This window comes from Trichosurus vulpecula, chromosome 1, assembly GCF_011100635.1.
Source record: "Trichosurus vulpecula isolate mTriVul1 chromosome 1, mTriVul1.pri, whole genome shotgun sequence".
In the NCBI taxonomy this organism is placed as follows: domain Eukaryota; kingdom Metazoa; phylum Chordata; class Mammalia; order Diprotodontia; family Phalangeridae; genus Trichosurus; species Trichosurus vulpecula.
In genome coordinates this window covers 86,091,379-86,105,240 of record NC_050573.1, presented here as the reverse complement: position 1 = coordinate 86,105,240, position 13,862 = coordinate 86,091,379, and the positions used below count along the sequence as shown (strand labels likewise).

At 45.9% G+C, this 13,862-nt stretch overlaps 1 protein-coding gene across 1 annotated transcript; it reads right to left on the bottom strand.

The window, feature by feature from the left end:
• Nucleotides 1-514: 514 nt before the first annotated feature.
• LOC118833874 (cytochrome P450 11B1, mitochondrial-like) lies at nucleotides 515-13,444 on the bottom strand. Its single transcript, XM_036741293.1, has 9 exons — nucleotides 13,125-13,444; nucleotides 11,982-12,137; nucleotides 8,458-8,657; nucleotides 4,363-4,566; nucleotides 3,654-3,808; nucleotides 2,574-2,740; nucleotides 2,266-2,344; nucleotides 1,297-1,494; nucleotides 515-628 (listed from the first exon to the last, which is right to left on the bottom strand). The coding sequence occupies exons 1-9, from the start codon at nucleotides 13,442-13,444 to the stop codon at nucleotides 515-517; spliced, it is 1,593 nt and encodes a 530-aa protein (XP_036597188.1).
• Between the last annotated feature and the right edge of the window lie 418 nt (nucleotides 13,445-13,862).

Below are 13,862 nucleotides of genomic sequence, written 5' to 3'. Positions count from 1 at the left end.
AGTTCTCAGATCAACTCTGCCCCCTCACAGACATACAGCATCCAGGGATCATTGTCTCCACCAATGAAGAAACTTGATGCAAATGTTCCTGGCTTTTACCTGAATTACATTTGGACCATAAGACTTAAAATGGAAAAAGGGCCATGAAACTGTGAGCCCCCCAAAGGTGAAGGTAGGGACAAAGGAAATGTTCCAGGATCCTTAGAGGTAAACCTGGAAGGGACCTTAAAAGACAAAGGGCTAGAACAGAAGAATGGGAAGACCCGAGAAATTACTTGATCCAACCCTCCCCACCCCCCATCCCCAGCATAGAGGTGATAAGTGATCTCAGAGATGTCACTGAAGAAGCAATTAGCCCAGAGATAAAAAGGCTAGGAAATGCAAGAACCATGATCAGAAGCCAGTTTGTTTTTTATTTCAAGTTCCACACAGTCAAATGCTAAGAGGTTGGGAGACTCAGTCCAGGTTAGGTGACAAGGGATGGGACTGTACTTACTGAGGCAAAGCTACGAGGTTAATCAAGGATACGGATGGTAAAGAGTGGGAAGGATTTTGGGTGAAGGACGAAGCGATAAATCAAGTTCAGGTTGTCCTTACATAAAGTCTCCACCTGGAAATTTTTCAAGATCTGAAACAGATAAATGAATTTCAAATAAATTGTCCCATTCACTCCCAGATCCTGGCTCCCAGAATCCTGGGGGTCTTCCCCTCGTCTGTTAAGGAGTCTGCTCCTTTCCTCCGGCCCCTACTAGCTCCCCAGTTTTCTCCTGGATGGGGTCACAGTCCACTCTTCTCCTACACCATCCCTCTATGGGACTTCCTTAGAGCTTCCCAGAGACACCCCCTGACCCTACTCCTCCTAAATATCTAGTAATGTTTGTCTTGGAGAATAGACCAAAGGGGCATGTGAGTACTGACTTTTCATTTCTGAAGGGATAATGGGCATGCACAAAAGAGGGTTTGTACCTGTTTTGCTTGATCCTAAACAATAAGACTTTGACCAATGAGTAGAAATCATAGGGAAGAACATTTTAGCTCAATAGAAAGACTTTTGTAAGAAACAGAGGTATCCTACAGCAAAATGGAGTACCTCAGGCTGGGTGGTGAGCTCCCTGAGCCTTCAGATATCCAATCAAAAACTGGACAATCATATGAGTTGGAGATTCAGGTTGGGGCTGAACTAATTTGACCTCTGAAAGTCCCTTCCAGCTCTAAAATTCTTGTATTATCTCCAAACCCTGCCCTCCCCAAACCCTCCCCCCATCTGGTAGAGTGTCCTCCACTCTGTCCACTCACATGGTGCAAGAAGAGGAGCATTTCTGTCTCAGCTAGCCTGCGGCCAATGCACTGGCGAACCCCAAAGCCAAAGAACAAGAAGCGGAAGTTGGAGACCTGATTATTGGGAGCCAACCAGCGAGAGGGGTCATAGTGTTCAGGCCTGGCCCACACCTCTGGGCTGCGGCCCATGGCATAGAGGAAGATCTGGATCAGGGTCTGTAAGGTGGACAGGATGTTCAGGCCCTGGGCTGGGGTGTGATGACATAGGTTGGGAGTGGGAGGAATGGCTGGTAAGAAGATGATAGAGTGGGGAGGGGTAGGATTGGGTGGATTTCTCTCCCTCGTGGTCCTCAGGGGTCCTCTTGGAGGCTTTAGGAGTAGGGCAGTGTGTAAGCAGCAAAGGCAAAGAATGGTGAACGAATTCTAGGGCAAAGACAGGAAGTGGTGTATGAAGAACCATGTGCTAGTCAGGACCACAGAGAGTCAAGATTCTTAGGTTCTAGCCACATTTCTGCTTTCTTGGAAACTAAGGTCAAATCGTTTCTTTCTAACCCTCAGTAAAATGAGGACCTGGAACTAGACATAGTGTAAGGTGCCTCCCAGCTCCAATAATCTATGTTTCTAGGCTCCTTCCAGTTCTCTGTTCTATGGATTAAAGTCCTTTCCCTCAATAGAATGTAAGCTCCTTGAAGGGAGGAAATTTTTCCTCTTTAAAATACAGGTTTTCACCTTATCCCTAGTATCTGGCACTGTGCTATGCCCAAAGTAGGTGCTTAATAAATGTTTGTTGATTGAATTTCCAATCTGATCTATGTTCTATGTTAAGTTCTTTCTAGCTCTATTATTCCATATTCTGAGTTCTAAGGTGGCTTCCAGGTGTGATGCTCTGGGACTCTAAGTCAGGATTCTGAGAGTGAATGGAGGGTTGTGTCCTGGAAGTTGATCTAGAAGGACAGAGAAGGTGGGGCCAGAGTGGTGTTGACTCACGCCAGCACGGACACTGTAATTCTGCAGGACCGTGTCCTTGGCCAGGTAGCGATGTATGACCGGGGCAACTGGATAAAGCCTGAAGAGGGGAGCAAGGAAGGGGGATCAAACTTACCCCTGCACCCAGCCAGGGGTGGCCTTTGGCCCATCATATGCTTCCCAGGCCAGGGAAAGGAAAGGGAAGTGGGCATAGAGATAAAGTCACTCCCTTCTTTCCAGTTTGGCCACAGGGAGACACTGACTCTAGGCTTTATAACCAATCCCCCTCATTCCTCTACCTCCCTGCTCTCTACCCACACCCTACAAACCTCAGGGTCTCTTTGATGGTAGCACGAAGCAGGGGCAGTTCCTTGACCAATAGTTGTGGAGTCTCTTGGAGCCGTGCCCCCACCTCCTTACTCTCTGCCCTCAAAGCACTCTGCAGATCTTGGTTCCGGGCCAGCTCAAAGAGGGTTGATATCAGGGGGAATGCGGTCTGTGAAAGGAATAGGGCTCAGGTCAAGAGAAAGAGACCTATGGAGTCAGGAGTTGGCATCTCCCCCTCAGACCAGACTGTTCTCTGAGGTGAGGGACCATGCCTTCCCTTTAGGACAAGGGGCTTCCTTGAGCCCATCACAGTCATTTCTCTCGAGGCCATTAGAGCAACACTATAAAGACTGTGAGAGGGATGGAAGGGGAGACATAATGGCTCAGGAAGCAGACATTCTGACAGACAGACAGGTAGGCAGTCAGGAATTACAGAAGGAAGATAAGCAGGCAGGTGATGGGCAGACAGATGAGATAGACAAGTAGGCAAGCAAACAAGCAGACAGACAGAAAGGCAATCAGACAAACAGGAAGACAAGAGAGAGAGAGAGAGAGAATAAAATGGATGGATGGATGGTTGGGGAGAGAGACAGAGACAGAGAGACAGAGAGAGAGAGACAGAGAAAGTGTGACAGAGAGAGATGAATGGAGAGAGAGAGAGAGAGAGAGAGAGAGAGAGAGAGAGAGAGAGAGAGAGAGAAAGATGGACAGAAGGAAGGAAGAGATGGATAAGGAGACAGAGAGACAGAATACAGATAAGTCAAACGCTTAAGTACTCACTGTGTTTCGAGCATTGTGCTCATGCTGGAGATATAAATACAAGACAGTCCCTGTCCTTAAGGAACTTACATTCTAGTGGAGGAAGACATTCCACAAAGGGCGGGGCTAGAAAGGGGGGCTGGAGGGAGAAAAGTATACAAGCAGGGTCAATGAGGGAGGTCAGAGTGGACATGAGAGAAGATGCTGAGAATTTGATAGTCATTGGAGGGGGCACTTAGCATCTGAGGGGGCACTATGTGTCTAAATGGCTAGGAGCAGTGAGTGAACAGTTCTGTGATATTGCTACCCAGTTGAGCCCTAACCGTTTCCACGCTTCCAGCAGTGAGTTCCGTTACGTTGGCTTTGATGGCATCTAGAGAGAGGTCACCCCTTGCCAGCAGTTCAGCCATGATACCTGAGTATTGGGATGAGCCATTCAAACACATCTCCTGGTAGATTCTCTGAATGCACTTTTCAGCTAGAGGGAAATGGAGGGAGATTAGAATAAAGAGACTGAAGGGATACCAGAACTGAGCCCTTTTCTCATGACCCTGGGCAATCCACACTCCCAAGAAGGGTGCTTCTCCTTCTCCCTATTAATATAAGACTCTAGTCTCCTACCCCTCCCATTACCACAACCTCTTTCCCTCATCCTCTCTTCATTCTTCTATTTCTCCAATTTAAATAGCCCTTTGAGGTAGGTAATACAAGTATTATTTCCATCATTTTACAAATGGGAAAACTGAGATTCCAAGAGATTAATTTAGCCAATTTCACAGCAAAAAAGTACTAGCATTGGAACCCAATATTTAGATCTGTGTTCTCTATTGTGAGGCTCCTCCCAGCTTTAACATTCTATGCCATGATATGCACCAGCCATGCTCCATAGTCTCATTTTCCCTCTTATTAGAAAAAATAATATATGTTCTATGTTCTAAAACACACCAGCACTAACACTTCTTTCCCCCAGGTCTCCATCTTCCCACTTCTTTCCTCAGGCCCAGGGCGGGGACCAAAAGGGGCTCTCCTCACCATACTGGAAAACAACATCCCAAGAGGCTAAGTGTAGTTTCCATAACCTGGAGTTGATCAGTTGGCTCAGGGCAAAGGGTGTGTAGATGAGTAGAGGTGTAGAAGATAGTATGGTGTTCATGGCCTGGATAAACTTCAAACCATCAGGGTCTGGGTCATCACTTAGCAATCCCAGTCGTTCTCCATACAAGACATAGGTACCAGCTATAAGACGGAGGTGGGGAAAGAGAGAAGGCTGAGTGATGCCCCTCCCTGGCTACTCAGGTACCCAGCCACTCCTCTGCCCCTTCCCACCCTTGACAACTTTGGTAGTTCTTCTGTTCAAGAGAAAAGGATGCTACTGTCCGTGCCTTCTCTATGTACTCTCTCCTTCCTCGGCTTAGGGATTGCTACTCTATCTAGCATGCTCATTCTCAATCTCTTCTCTTGACTGTCTGTGTCCTGCCCTCTCACTATATTGACCCCTAAGCTTCCATCCTGCTTTCTCACTATATTGTCCCCTAAGCTTCCATCCTGCTTTCTCACTATATTGACCCCTAAGCTTCCATCCTGCTTTCTCACTATATTGACCCCTAAGCTTCCATCCTTTCTCACTATATTATCCCCTAAGCATCCATCCTGCTTTCTCACTATATTGTCCCCTAAGCTTCCATCCTGCTTTCTCACTATATTGTCCCCTAAGCTTCCATCCTGCTTTCTCACTATATTGTCCCCTAAGCTTCCATCCTGCTTTCTCACTATATTGACCCCTAAGCTTCCATCCTGCTTTCTCACTATATTGTCCCCTAAGCTTCCATCCTGCTTTCTCACTATATTGACCCCTAAGCTTCCATCCTGCCCTCTCACTATATTGTCCCCTAAGCTCCCATCTTGCTTTGTCACAATATTGTCCCCTAAGCTTCCATCCGGCTTTCTCACTATATTGTCCCCTAAGCTTCCATCCTGCTTTCTCACTATATTGTCCCCTAAGCTTCCATCCTGCTTTCTCACTATATTGTCCCCTAAACTTCCATCCTGCTTTCTCACTATATTGTCCCCTAAGCTTCCATCCTGCTTTCTCACTATATTGACCCCTAAGCTTCCATCCTGCTTTCTCACAATATTGTCCCCTAAGCTTCCATCCTGCTTTCTCACTATATTGACCCCTAAGCTTCCATCCTGCTTTCTCACAATATTGTCCCCTAAGCTTCCATCCTGCTTTCTCACTATATTGACCCCTAAGCTTCCATCCTGCTTTCTCACTATATTGTCCCCTAAGCTTCCATCCTGCTTTCTCACTATATTGACCCCTAAGCTTCCATCCTGCCCTCTCACTATATTGTCCCCTAAGCTCCCATCTTGCTTTGTCACAATATTGTCCCCTAAGCTTCCATCCGGCTTTCTCACTATATTGTCCCCTAAGCTTCCATCCTGCTTTCTCACTATATTGTCCCCTAAGCTTCCATCCTGCTTTCTCACTATATTGTCCCCTAAACTTCCATCCTGCTTTCTCACTGTATTGTCCCCTAAGCTTCCATCCTGCTTTCTCACTATATTGACCCCTAAGCTTCCATCCTGCTTTCTCACAATATTGTCCCCTAAGCTTCCATCCTGCTTTCTCACTATATTGACCCCTAAGCTTCCATCCTGCTTTCTCACAATATTGTCCCCTAAGCTTCCATCCTGCTTTCTCACTATATTGACCCCTAAGCTTCCATCCTACTTTCTCACTATATTGACCCCTAAGCTTCCATCCTGCTTTCTCACAATATTGTCCCCTAAGCTTCGATCCTGCTTTCTCACAATATTGTCCCCTAAGCTTCCATCCTGCCCTCTCACTATATTGTCCCCTAAGCTTCCATCCTGCTTTCTCACTATATTGACCCCTAAGCTTCCATCCTGCTTTCTCACTATATTGTCCCCTAAGCTCCCATCCTGCTTTCTCACAATATTGTCCCCTAAGCTTCCATCCTGCTTTCTCACTATATTGTCCCCTAAGCTTCCATCCGGCTTTCTCACTATATTGTCCCCTAAGCTTCCATCCTGCTTTCTCACAATATTGTCCCCTAAGCTTCCATCCTGCTTTCTCACAATATTGTCCCCTAAGCTTCGATCCTGCTTTCTCACTATATTGACCCCTAAGCTTCCATCCTGCCCTCTCACTATATTGTCCCCTAAGCTTCCATCCTGCTTTCTCACTATATTGACCCCTAAGCTTCCATCCTGCCCTCTCACTATATTGTCCCCTAAGCTTCCATCCTGCTTTCTCACAATATTGTCCCCTAAGCTTCCTTCCTGCTTTCTCACTATATTGTCCCCTAAGCTTCCATCCTGCTTTCTCACTATATTGTCCCCTAAACTTCCATCCTGCTTTCTCACAATATTGTCCCCTAAGCTTCCATCCTGCTTTCTCACTATATTGTCCCCTAAGCTTCCATCCTGCTTTCTCACAATATTGTCCCCTAAGCTTCCATCCTGCTTTCTCACAATATTGTCCCCTAAGCTTCCATCCTGCTTTCTCACTATATTGTCCCCTAAGCTTCCATCCTGCTTTCTCACTATATTGTCCCCTAAGCTTCCATCCTGCTTTCTCACTATATTGTCCCCTAAGCTTCTATCTTCTGCCCTCTTTGCTTCTCTCTCTGCACCTTCTCTCAGCTCCCTTGATTTAAGTGGGTTTTCTATACAAATAACTCCCAAGTTTATGTGCCTGTCCTGTTCTTTCTACTGGGCTCTAGTGCCATAGAACCAACTTATAGCTGGCTGGCTATCCCCACCTCGGTGTCCCGTTGGCATCTCAGACTCAACATGAACAAAATAGAACTTACTACCTCTGATGCTAAGCCTGTTCCATCTCCAAATTTCCCTGTTTCTGTAGAGGGCACCATTTTTCCTTCCAGACAACCAGGCTTGTGACCTTGGAGTTATCCTCACATGTACATTTCCTTCATCCCTGACATAATCAATTGATCAATCCTGTCATTTCTCTCTCCTAACTTGGCTATTCACACCAATTGGATGAGATGGAAGTCACCATTGCTGTTCTGGTGAGGCGGAGAAACACCAGGCTTTACCATCTGTCCTATTCCTACCTATTCATGTTTTTCAGGCCCTGCCATGTGCCTTACCTTTTTGGTCCCTGGACCCCTAGCACCAGTATCTAACTCATCTAGCCAACCTGAGGGCCCCGAGTCTCGCAATCTGCCCCTGCCCTGAGACTTGTGGGTTTTCCATTCTCTCAGCAGCCAAACTTTCTTTTCTGTAATAACTTCCCCAATTAGAGCATGAGCTCCTTGAAAGCAGGGACTATTTCCATTTTTTCTATTAGCATCTCCATTGTTTATCACAATGTTTATTACATAATAAGTTCTTTTGTTTCTTTTTTCGAGGCAATTGGGCTTAAGTGATTTGCCCAGGGCCTCACAGCTAATAAGTGTCTTAGGCTAGATATGAACTCAGATCCTCTTGACTCCAAGGGCTGGTGCTCTATCCACTGTGCCACTTAGCTACCCTATAAGGTCTTAGCTAACGTGTTTTTTATTCATTTATTCACTTGTGACAATGAGCTCTTCTAGATCTTCTACCTACACAGTCAATCCTTCTCTGTCTCCTCCACTGGTTCCTTTTCCTGAAATGTCAGCTGGAAAGCTAAAGTCATTCTCTCCCTTCCCCGTCTTGTGCCCTCCTGGTGTTAAGGCTAACTCTGACCCACCTCCAGACCTGATGTCAACTCAGGCATCTTCCTTGACTTCACATCCTGCACCTCCTTAGTCAGAAGATGCTAATATCTCTCCTACATTAGGTCATCTCAAATAACCTCAATTCTGTCACCCCTCTCTTTCCTTCCCTTCACCCCACCCAAACACATACCAGTTAGTTACATGGGTGACCTCATTTCTCAGAATGCCAAACTAGCAAGCATCTTCCAAATTTCAGTGTCTTGTAGTTCATACCTTATTTGGTTCAGTTGAGACCTTCAGTCCTCTTGGGATCACTTTGTACCCGCTTCCATCTAGTTCAAAATCCTGCTCTGAGCTCCCTTTCTCAAGGAAGTCTCCCAAGATCATCCCCCCCAAATGGACACCTCCCCACCCCACACTTAACCCTACCTCATACCTTCCAAAGTGAATCTTAATACATGGGGGCAGATGCTGAAGGTGATAGACTTTCGAACATTCCTCTGGATTTGATTATTCAAGTGTTGGACAAAATCTTGGCAGACAGAATTCACCAAGGGTATGAACTGAGTAGTACTCTTCAGGGAAAGCACTTCCTGGTTCAACTTCATACGGTCATCCAACCATTCTCTCCCATTCCTGGAATTAAGGGTTCAGGGTAACAGGAAGTTATCCCTTCTCCCCAACCCCAGGCCCAACCAGGCCAGGCCTTTCTCTGCCTCCATATGTGTGTTTAGTAACCCTCCTTACCTCCCTTCCTTCTTCCTTTTGTCTTAGTCCCTGCCTCTTCATAGAACTGGTGAATCTCCAGCCTAGAAGAGAACCTAGAGCACAGGTAGCCCCAATCATATCTAAGTGGGAAACCTCACTATAACACCTCCTGTGACATCCAATCTCTCCTTGAAGACCTACAGTATAGATCTTGGAGACCCACGGTGATACCTATTTCCTGCACAGGCACTCCATTCCACTTTGACATGATTCTCATTGTTGAGACTCCTTTACATACACTGAATTTCAACTTGGCTTTCTGTTCTGTCTGTGTTTTTATGTTTCTGTCTCTCCCTCTCCTTGTGGCTCCAGGCCCCTGTCTCTATTTGTGTCTTTTTCTTAAATGTAAGGGTCTCTTTCTTTGTTCATCTTTTATCTTGTCTCTCCTTCTGATGATATTCCTCTCTGACTCTGCCTAAGAGTTCCACAATCTTGCTGTATATGACCACCTTACTGCCACAGCTCATCCACTTCCTCTGCTTCAGCATATGCCCTGTAGAAACAAGTGGGGTATAGTAGAGAGAGTTCTGCAATTTGGAGTTGAGATGCTCACTAGGAATTTGGTGATGTGAGCCTGAAGAGAAGTTAAGTCTGGATAAAGAGGTCTGAGTGTCATCTAGCTAGAGATGTTAAGAGAACCTCTGGGAGTTGATAAGATCATCACGCAAGGCAGTGGAGAAGAAGGGAAGAAAAGAGGGTCCAGGACAGATCTATGAGGGACACCCATAGTACTTCACATGCAGTAAAGCGTTTAGTAAATGCTCATTGCTCAACCAACTGACTAAATGACCTAGGATTGGCCTAATCTATGATTTTGTGATGCAATGGCAGTTTGATTCCAGGATGATAGCTTAAAATATGGAAATGCATGCTTTACGGTCAGGAATGTAGTGCACCTTGCTAGCTTTGGACATTTTGAAAGGAATGCACCCATTGTGGATAATAGACAAAATGAACTTAGAGCTCCTGTACAGATAGGAAAATTTCTTCTGATGGGTTTTATCAAGATCTCATTGTATGGGACTCTTGGCTGAAATGTGACCCTGGAAGGGTATGTTGTTGTTCAGTCATTTCTGTCAAGTCCAATTCTTTGAGACTCTATTTAGGGTTTTCTTGCCAAAGATACTGGAGTAGTTTACCATTTCCTTCTCCAGCTCATTTTATAGGTGAGGAAACTGAGACAAACAGGGTTAAGGGACTTGTCCAGGGTCACACAGCTAGTAAGTGTCCAAGGCTGGATTTGAACTCAGGAAGATGATTATTCCTGACTCTAGCACTGGTGTTCTATCTACTGTGACACCTAGATTCCCTTGAAGAGTATATCTCAGTTAAAAACAAATAAATGCAGAATAAATATAAGGGGGGAAGGGAGTAGCATGTGTACTAAGCAGATCTATGCTTGTGAAGAAATCATGGACTTGAGAGGCCACTGAGGGAAATGAAACAGTGAAATGATTGTGGGAGCAGGAGCAGGAGCAGGAAGGAGTCCAGGAGGCAGGAAGACAGATCTTCACAGCAAGGATTAATATTCTAATAACTGGTGACTTTAGTTATTTTCATCTCCACTTTTAACATCATTTCGTGCTTTCTCTCTTTCTCGCTGCCAAAATCAAAGGAGCAGAAAAATTCACAATTTGCCTTAATGATTAAATCCATCCTTCTAAAGGTAGAGGCAGTGACAAGAGGAATTTCAGCTGGGCATTTGAATCTGACCAGCAAGGAGAGAAAGTGGCTGGACCCTGACCTGGTCCAACTGTGTTTGGAGCGTGGACTTGTTGGTGTAACGTTTTAGAAAGTAAAAGGACTGAGTGTGTGGGGTGGGGAGGGGTCAATCACATGATACTTGATAGATGGACTTGGGAATGCTTAGCCTGGAGAAGGGAATTCTTTGGGAGGGGGCAGTGGGACAGAACAACAATAACAATAACCATAAAGCAACATTTGTTATGGGCCAGAAACAGTGCTAAGCACTTTGCAAATATTTTCTCATTTGATGCTCAAAACAACCCTAGATGCTGTTATTGACCCAGACAGAGGGGAAGTGACTTACCTAGGATCACACAGCTAGGACTTGTCAGAGGCTAGATTTGAACTCGGATCCTCCTGACTCCTAACTACAGCTCCACCCAGCTTCCAGAAGGTGATAGGTTCCCACCCATTGGAAGTTTTCAAGTGGAGCTGTATGTCTACTTTATGGTGCTAATGCAGACCCATTCTCGCTCAGTATAGATAAGGGTTATAGCAAATGGCTTCTCTGCTCTCTTCCTTACCAACCAACCAAGAAGTTGAAGAACCTACTATGTGCAAAACACAGGGGATCTAAATGTAAGGCAACTAGGTGGAGTGTTGAACTGAGGCATGAGGTCCAATCCTGCCTCAAACACATATCAGCCGAGCGACGATGGGCAAGACATTGAACTTCTCCGAGCCTCAGTTTCCCTCTCTGCAAAAAAGGAGATGATGATAGCCCTCGCCTCATAGGGTTGTATAAAAATCAAATGAGATAATATTTGTAATGTTCTTGGCAGACCTGAAGGGGTTATGGGAATGCCAGCTCTCATTAAGGACAAAGAATCAAAACACTTCTGAGATTTGTAAGAATCAGAGAAGTTGAGTCTCAAAGGTAGATGTCCGGGAAGTGAGGAAATTCAGTGACTTCAGCCTAAATGATTCAATTGACCTTGAGAGACAGCCAAATTAAGTTCAGGTAAGAGCATAGACTTAAGAAAGTCTCAGGTAAGACCTTTTCACTTTTCTCTCACTGACTGTTTCCTTTTCTTCCAGCCTCCATGCTTCTGCCTTTGGGTCTCTGCCTGGATATCTCTATACATCAAATGCCCTGAACCCATTTGGTTCCATTGCGACAATTCTCCCCTCTGTGGGGTTGATTCCCACATCAGACCAAAGCACCACATCTACTTCTGCACACCTCCTAAAGTGTCCAAAAACGAGCTCACTGGGCCTTCCCTCCATCCTCCCTCCTTGACTGGCACTCCATCCCAAGTGGGTGGGAGGTCTCACATCTCCCTCTTAGACAAGGGATTCTCTGGGATAGGACACTTTGTACCTTCTGTAACTCTCTGAGTCATTCCAGCTGAGAAGTGTGGTAGCCCCTGGCTATCTCTGTCCGCTCAGGCCTCCTTCCTTCCCTGGAGACTCTGTGCTGCTCTCCAGCCCTACCCAGGTACTCACAGGAGAAAGATGCCACGCTTGAGCTTGCGGCTCTGTCTGTGAGCCACCCAGGGCATCACCAGACTCCTCTGGGGTAATGATCCTTCAGCCTTCAGCACCTTCTCCACATCCTGGGGCAACATCAAATTCACTGTGCTTACAGTGCCCACCTTTTCCCTGCAGTTTGGGCAAAAAGACCAGGTAGGATTAAGGCTCCCCATTCACCCCAGCCATCCTCCACTTCCCAGATGACCAGCGCTGGTAGCTTCTTAGAGGGTGGGGACTGTTTTCTCAATGTAGGAATCTCTTGAGGTTGGGGTCCATGAAGGGATCTCTAATGTGGTGCCCCTGCTGAGTTCTTCTCCAACCTTCAAAGTCCAACTCAAATGCTACCCCCTCTAGGAAGGCTTTCCTGATCCAGCCCAGTATATTCCTTCCTCATTTTACACTTTCTTTCATTTGCATCTCTCTAAAGCAGACGTAGTGTAATGTTGTATAGTACAATTTTCTGTGTTTCTTTCTTAACCCCTCCTTCTGGAGTCAAGGTTTCATCATAGCAGAGACCACAGCTAGCAGAAGCTTTGTACCATCATAGAAAACTACAGACACTTAAGAAATGTTTGTTGAATCAACAAAAAAAAAAAACAATCAACAAGCATTTATTCAGCATTTACTCTAATGCCAGGCACTGAGGGAATGCTTCTTTTACTCATTAGCTCTGGATGGCCAGCCAGGTTATCCTTCTGTCTAACCTAAATCCTTCTCGGTAGAGCTTAAGTGCTCTGATTAGGATCTGGCTAGAAAAGAAGCCCAGCACACACTGCCTGACTGCCTACCTGCCTGCATAGAATGAAAAGCTCTCAAGCTTCCTTTCCAAAGATGTTATTTCAATGTTTTCACCTCCAGTCATGGTGTCCGAACTGCTTTCCCATGGGTGGAATGGTAGACTGAGCTACCAACGTTCCCATCCCATTTTCTGTAACCCACAGTTTGTCTTTATGAGAACTTAGCTGGGCCAGGTTGGTGTTAGGACTCAGTCTATAGGCAGGCTTAGAGACCAATCTCTTAACTAGGATCAGGGCTCACTCTACACTCAGGATTAGAGTTTATTCACTCTGGGGCCCATAGAAAGAACAGTGGTCAGTAAGATTAACTGAGTATTACCTGTAGATGGGTCCCAACTTCTGAAAGTTCTGCTGGGTCTCTAAGTGTAAGTTCTCATAGCCTTTGTCCTTCCATATTCGCAGCAGTTTGGTCCAGGGGTTGCCTTTGCTCTGGGGAATGGCCTCAAAGGGCCTCACAGAAACAGATGGGGGCTCCAGCTCCCTGAGGGGCTCCTGGAGAGCCCTTGAGCACAGTCTCCGGCATCCTCCCAGCCTCCACATCAGGGTCTGTAGCAGCTGTGACCCTAACTCTTGCTTCATCTCCCACTGTCTGAGGCTTGGTCTGTGCCTGAGCCCAAGCCCATCCCATAAATAGTCCATAGGCTATTTAAAAAGGAGATGTCTCAAATTCAAGGTCAAGGCCAGACCTACATCATGAGGACAGGGCCCAGGGCCATGTAGGAACATGGGGTGTGGGGAGGGAGAGGAAGTATGATAATAGAAATAGAGAGGACATCCTATTAGATGACTCAGAAAGGACCTTAAAAATCATCATAGGTCCCATTTTTCACAAATCACAAGGGAAGCGATTTGCCCAGGGTCATGGAAGCAGTAAGTGCCTGACCTGGGATTCACATTCATGTCTCCTAGCTCCTGATTCATACTTTCCATTGCATCACTGACTTAGGAAGGACTGCACCAGAGGTAAGGAAAAGCCCTAATGGGTACCTGTTCCTCTGAATGTGCCTGTGTATATTTGTGAGCATGTGTATGTGTTCACATATGCCCATACATGTTT